Below are 7038 nucleotides of genomic sequence, written 5' to 3' on the forward strand. Positions count from 1 at the left end.
ATATTGACTAAAAATACTTCTTCAAAATGTGACGTAATAGTTGCTATGGCTAAACTTAATATAAATAATGTGAAAACGTGTCTGCTTACAATTAGAATGAGTTCCTGCCTGTGACAGAAATATGCCAAAGCGATAATAAATCATGCGTTTCAAAACATTGTCAAAAGAAAAGTAGTGGCATTTTGTCAATAAAGCAAAATCTGTTAAACACTTGAGTTATAATACAAAATTTAATCTTCCAAAGAGGAGGTTATATCTGAATTTAATTTAAACATTTTAACAAGTGGAATATACGAGAGTTTCACACCCAACAAACACCACAAACTAGAGTTCAAAATAGAGAGTAACGGTGGGCAGATAAAAATCGGTTGTCAAGATAAGAGTAATAGTCGAACGAAACACATAAAGCATTTGTTCAGTGAAGTGTGATCTCTTCTTTGGTTACAGTTCTTTTGACAGGAATGAAATTGAAGAAATTGAAGAGATGCAGATGACGAAGAGAAATGGATTTGATGTTCAGTTTCAGCGTAAAAGACCAACAGCTGTGATAAATATCGTTTGTCTGAGAGAGATGTCTCTCGTAAGAAGGTAAAGACAAATTATGTTAACGTATAGCCGCGTGTAATATGTGCTGCTTTTCTTCACGGATTTAATAGATAAAGTGATGCGTATTGTATTTATCTGTGCAGAATCCTTTTTTTCCTTTTTCAAAAACGAACAAGGTATATGAAGTGCAGTAAATGTCCATCTCTTTATTGTACTTTGATTACGTGTTCAGTTTTTAAGTTAAATAGTAAAATTAATTGTATACATTATCCCGTACTCAAAATATATTATATGTTTCTTATTTACTCTTAGAGTTTCGTTTCAACGATAGTAGTTCTATACGTTACTTTTCACATTCTAGAGCAATTGTTCTATTTTAAATTTGTTTTTCAACTCTTTTGTCAAATATTCTACCCCTTGTAACTTCTAAACTACAAATTTAGCATCACTCGCGATCTACCCATCCATACACGATATGCCAGAGATACTTTAAACAAACTGTACGATAATTTTTTCTTAGAAATAAAACGTAGAATACGTTACGATTAACAGCATAACGATTAAACATGATTCATCATTTTCTTCCAAATGTATAATGTTATAATACTTGTGATTCATTTGCAAAAGAAAAAAAAATATTCATTCTGTGTTTCTATGTTGAATAAGTCCTATACAACTCATGTTTAGAAAATTTCAGAACCTCAGATAAGAGCTTTCAAGAAATCATCTAAGAACATTTTCAGTTCCAGAAAACGGTACTGAAATTTTGTTCATAGTTTCATCTGCAAAACTGATCATTTGGTGGTAATATTACTTCCTCATTCAAAGTCTAAATGCTGGACTTTTTCAGTATTAACTTAATGCATTCCTACATGAAAATCATTTTGGTCCTAACAGTTTATGTCGAATAAAAATAGTTTTGCAATTATGAGGATCTCATTATATATATATAAATATATGATTTCCCCGAAAGGGGACCGAAGGACATTCGCATTACTATATAGTAGCGTGTTGTCTGTCAGTCAGTCAATCAGTAGACACTAAGATGGCGTCATATAAAGGACGCTTAATGTTGTAACTTGTACTGTCGTGACTTCAGTAAAAGTTGCGTATGCCATAAATCACGAGAAGAATTATGCACTCTGCAGGCTACAACACTGTATGACACATGAACTTCAAAAGCAAGAAACAAATACATTCGTCACTCTTACTCTTGGTTTTATTTACTCGGAGTGCCTTCGGATGTATATCTAGTGTTGTATGAGAAGGTAAACACACAGATATTTAATGCAAAATAAAAGATACATACTATTGTAGTCACGTGACTGGAATGTAATTGGATTAAGAAAATACATCCTTCCAGTTTTTAAAATAACTATTACGAAACAGTTTAAGTTGTTTCATAGTTCAAAACTGTTGTTTTAAGTAGAAACGTTCCACAAATTTTCATCGGAAAATGAAGCCAATACACAGCTTTTCAGTCCATTTCAACACACAGTTTTTTTTATAAGGTAGAAGCTTAACAGTATACGGGTATTAAATATTATTTTGCATGAGATACATATATCAAAACCAGCTGGAAACAAATGTCTTGACCAGGGAACGTTCAAGCCCATTAAACTGAATATGGAAAAATATAATGATCTTGAGGCAAAACATAAAATGTAAATTTTGAGAATCACACTTCTTCGGAATTTCTGCATATCCATCTATCAGAATACTTAACATACAAAAAATACACATACAATACATGAGATAATATAGGGAGATACAGTAGAGAGAGAAATACAGATAATTGAGATGCATTAATAGATTTGCTACAAAGAAGCGAAGTGCCGCGTATAAAACAGGTATGTTACAGCAATAGTAGCTAGGAGGAAGCCATGACACACGCGCTGATTGGCTGGTTCAGAGGAAGAAAAGGGAGTAAACACAAGGACGTCAAAGTTCCACAAAGTGGAATCAAAGGGTGTTGCTGTCTTAAGAGGGGGACTACATCATAGTTCTATGACGTGGTACCAGAGGGCGCATTGTCAGGATTATAAGTGCACGAAGTAACACCAGAGTGCGTGTTAATAGAGGAAGAAGTAGGATGAAAAGGTCAATATCGCAGATAGTTCGCAAACGAACCACTAGAAGGTAATACAGGTCAATGTATTTCAACGTGACATCAACTTTATAGTAAAAATCAAAGTATTAAAATTAATATTTTATCTATTTCACATAACACTGTATTTATAATTATCAGTACTAAAATATGTTTATCACAGTTATGGTTGTGATTTATACCTAAACATCACATCTGCTTTTTTTATCTCTAGTGCTTATCACCTTTATAGTTTTTGTTTTTATATTTAATTGCATGCATTTTACAAAGGCCAATGGTTATAGCCAATGTTCATTTGTGCAAAATACATTTGATACTTTGATGAACTATTAGTATTATAGATTATAGTACAATACAATGTCTAATTTGTCATCAACTAATTATTATATGCATTGAATCATCATTATCTGATATGAATTTGGCCTTGTACATTTTGCAAACTAGGAAAAACATATTTTATATAAAATATATATGTCTGTGTGCTATATTTTTTATTTCCAGACCTTCAATGCTATTAGTCTTTCATTATGTCAGTTTTAAGAAGTATTTTGTCATTTGGCCAAATGACAACCTCTCCTGCCCTTTGTATGTCCTAACAATCAAAGTTTATCAACACCATCTGAGTTATTTTTTGATAGCTTGTTTAGGCAGTGTATTAATGTTGAAACGTTGTAGAATGGACGGCAACTGCTTGTTGTGGAGACACAAGTGTGGAGGACGACGTTTCGAAAATCTTCCGCCTTTCGTTTTCAAGTCAGTGTGTGTGTAGGTGTTTATAGTGTCCTGGTGGATTGTGGATTGTGTGTTATGATTTGTTGGATTATCTCTGTTTCTGATTGGAGGAAAGATTTTCTGTAAATTCAACCAATGGCAGCCACAGGTTAGTCACCGCTAATCCGGAATCTCAGTTTAGTGAAGATTTAATGGTGTTAATATAAAATGATTCTTTGATTTTTCTTGTCTTCCAGGCACTCCCGTTTCCTCCCACATCCAAATTTCAGGCATTGGATCTATAGGGCGCTGGCCTGGCCTTGCTTCCCTCGTGACGCCTTTGTTTCGCTTTCCTTTCTCACCAGTCATTTTCATAATGCCCCACCTCACCTTAAACAAGTCAAATCAAATTACAAGAAAATTAAATTATCTTCCATGAGCAAGGACAAAGAGAAACCACCCCTGCCAAGTTCGTTTCGTTTCTTGTCTTCCAGGAATGAACAGTGTGCAGCAGCGAGCATAGTATAGTGAACGAGAGAGCATTTGAATTTGTGTTTGAATTTTACTAAAAAAGGCAACCCCTCAGTCCTTATAAGGAGTAGTAAAACTATGAAAAGCAGATCTAAGAAGAAGGTAGTGACGAGGTCCACAGGAGAAGCCATATCTAACGAAAAGATTATTGAAATGCTGAACAAGGCTATCGAAGGATAAGCCTCACACATCTCGAGCTCTGCAACAGACGGCTCAGACAGCGAAAACTCAGACTCGGCATCGGAACAACCAACCAGTCAGCCGGCCAAAGATGGAGAACCTACCCCAGAGAAACAGAGACAAAAGAAGAAAAAGGCTATGGTAAGTAAGGTTTTAAATAACTCTAAAAGCTCTAAGAACCACAAAATTAACGATACAACTACTAACACAATCAGAGACAAAAGAAGAAAAAGGCTATGGTAAGTAAGGTTTTAAATAACTCTAAAAGCTTTAAGAACCACGAAATTAACAATACAACTACTAACACAATCAGAGACAAAAGAAGAAAAAGGCTATGGTAAGTAAGGTTTTAAATAACTCTAAAAGCTCTAAGAACCACAAAATTAACGATACAACTACTAACACAATCAGAGACAAAAGAAGAAAAAGGCTATGGTAAGTAAGGTTTTAAATAACTCTAAAAGCTCTAAGAACCACGAAATTAACGATACAACTACTAACACAATCAGAGACAAAAGAAGAAAAAGGCTATGGTAAGTAAGGTTTTAAATAACTCTAAAAGCTCTAAGAACCACAAAATTAACGATACAACTACTAACACAATCAGAGACAAAAGAAGAAAAAGGCTATGGTAAGTAAGGTTTTAAATAACTCTAAAAGCTCTAAGAACCACGAAATTAACGATACAACTACTAACACAATCAGAGACAAAAGAAGAAAAAGGCTATGGTAAGTAAGGTTTTAAATAACTCTAAAAGCTCTAAGAACCACGAAATTAACAATACAACTATTAACACAATCAGAGACAAAAGAAGAAAAAGGCTATGGTAAGTAAGGTTTTAAATAACTCTAAAAGCTCTAAGAACCACGAAATTAACGATACAACTATTAACACAATCAGAGACAAAAGAAGAAAAAGGCTATGGTAAGTAAGGTTTTAAATAACTCTAAAAGCTCTAAGAACCACGAAATTAACGAAACAACTACTAACACAGACAATGCTAAAACTAACAACACCCCCACGGTTTCAAACACACAAGGTTCCTCAATACAGAATCCTAAGTCTGTTTATTGAAGGCATACAGAACACAACACGCATTCCTCAGATTGTTAAACAACTGAGATTATATTTTCCAGGCATCCATTTTAAGGATATCAGACGACATCCCAACGGAATAGTTATGACAAAATGTATATAACCACAGGACTTTGCTCAAATTTTGGTCTATTGGCCCAAGGTTGCCTTCTGAGTGAAAGTCACGATCCAGACACCTAAGAACAACACCACTCAACCAATTATAGTTATCAGAGGTGTCGATTTTGACATCGAAGATAACAAAATCAAGGAAGAACTTAAAACACAAGGCTACGACATGACAAAAACCGAACAAATAATATCATTTAAAACAAAGCAAAAAAAACCATTTGCCAAGGTAACCGTAAACACGAAAGACGATCAAAATAAATTACTAAAGAACGGTTGTTTCCTATTCTTCAAGAAACACACGACCGAACCGGAGAAACCACATCAGAAAACAATCCTACAATGCTACAGATGCCGAAGGCTCTAACACACTAAAGTTAATTGTATAACCAAAGACAGATGTGTGAGATGTAGCGAACCTCACGAGGTCGCTCAGTGCCCGAATGAGCACAACCAAATTACATGCGCAAACTGTCAGGGCCCAACATGCCAGTTTCAAAGCCCGCCCAAAATACACACATATTAGAAACAGAATCAGTTTTAAAACCATGAACACCAACACGCAGCCTCTCAACACTCACTCAACAATTCATACCATGAAACAACCACTACTAGAAACTTCACAACCATCCAACTTCAAACAACAAGCACATACGCCTAAGCCACACGCACAAAGACAACCCACACCTTTAACCCTACCGAATTCACTACAAACTAACTAGCCATGTTAATGGAATTAATTGAATTTCACACTTTCGAATCAAGACACGAGTCCCTCAAGGTTCTCTGCAGCCTGGCTAAACACTACTTCCATCTTCCCGACTTCAAACAACATTACTTATCACTTAATTTATGCAAAGGAAGTAGCACAACACAACGATCAAACACATTGAAATTCTACATATCAACTTCCAAGAAAACCTCAAACACAAATGAATAGAATTTTACAGTGTATAAACGCCAACACCATCATAATTTCGGAAACATATTTGCACAGAAAAACAAAACAATACAATCCCTGTATTCGTTACATACAGTATACCTCACTCTGAAAACGGCAAAGGTATAATAGTTTACTTTATTAGTATAGAAATATCACATCTCATTTAGATAGAAGATACTTTTAAATCAAACGTAAATTAAACAGTCTTTTGCAACATAGACTTTAACAACATTCCCGTCGCGCCAAACATACTCGCTCTTTCAGCCGTGGGGGCGTTATAATGTGACGGTCAATTCCACTATTCGTTGGTAAAAGAGTAGCCCAAGAGTTGGCGGTGGGTGATGATGACTAGATGCCTTCCCTTTAGTCTTACACTGCTAAATTATGGACGGCTAGCACAGATAGCCCACGAGTAGCTTTGTGCGAAATTCAAAAACAAACAAACAAACTTTAACAACCGTCAAACAATCCATATCCTACCTACATATTGTTCCTCTTCAAAATATATCGACATTAACCTTTTACAAAAGTGTGCGGATAATAATCCAAAACCAATTATTATAGGGGACTATAATTCCCCACACACAGAGCTAAGAGAAAACAGAAACATTCATGGAGAATCAGTTGTAAAAAAAATATTTTCTATAAACAACATGCACCTAATAAACAACCATACACCTACACACTTTTATGTTGTCAATGGTTCCTATGATGTACTCGATTTCATCATAGCCCCCAAGGACACAATAGACAAGATCTCTAACTTTAATATATATGATAAAATTACCAGCGACCACTTCCCCATTCCCGGTATGA

At 35.0% G+C, this 7038-nt stretch overlaps 1 protein-coding gene across 1 annotated transcript; it reads left to right on the top strand.

Moving 5' to 3' along the window:
- The first annotated feature begins 476 nt into the window (after positions 1-476).
- On the top strand, positions 477-4006 carry LOC143234738 (uncharacterized). Its single transcript, XM_076472315.1, has 2 exons — positions 477-588; positions 3622-4006. The coding sequence occupies exons 1-2, from the start codon at positions 485-487 to the stop codon at positions 3890-3892; spliced, it is 375 nt and encodes a 124-aa protein (XP_076328430.1). The 5' UTR covers positions 477-484; the 3' UTR covers positions 3893-4006.
- The last annotated feature ends 3032 nt before the right edge of the window (positions 4007-7038 follow it).

This window comes from Tachypleus tridentatus, chromosome 12 (assembly GCF_004210375.1).
Source record: "Tachypleus tridentatus isolate NWPU-2018 chromosome 12, ASM421037v1, whole genome shotgun sequence".
Taxonomy (NCBI): Eukaryota; Metazoa; Arthropoda; class Merostomata; order Xiphosura; family Limulidae; genus Tachypleus; species Tachypleus tridentatus.

Bases quoted from the DNA above. Each gene is read 5' to 3' on its own strand.
- LOC143234738 (XM_076472315.1), top strand. From the start codon at position 485: ATGCAGATGACGAAGAGAAATGGATTTGATGTTCAGTTTCAGCGTAAA. The intron at 589-3,621 runs GTAAAGACAAAT...CTTGTCTTCCAG, and splicing joins GAGATGTCTCTCGTAAGAAG to GCACTCCCGTTTCCTCCCAC.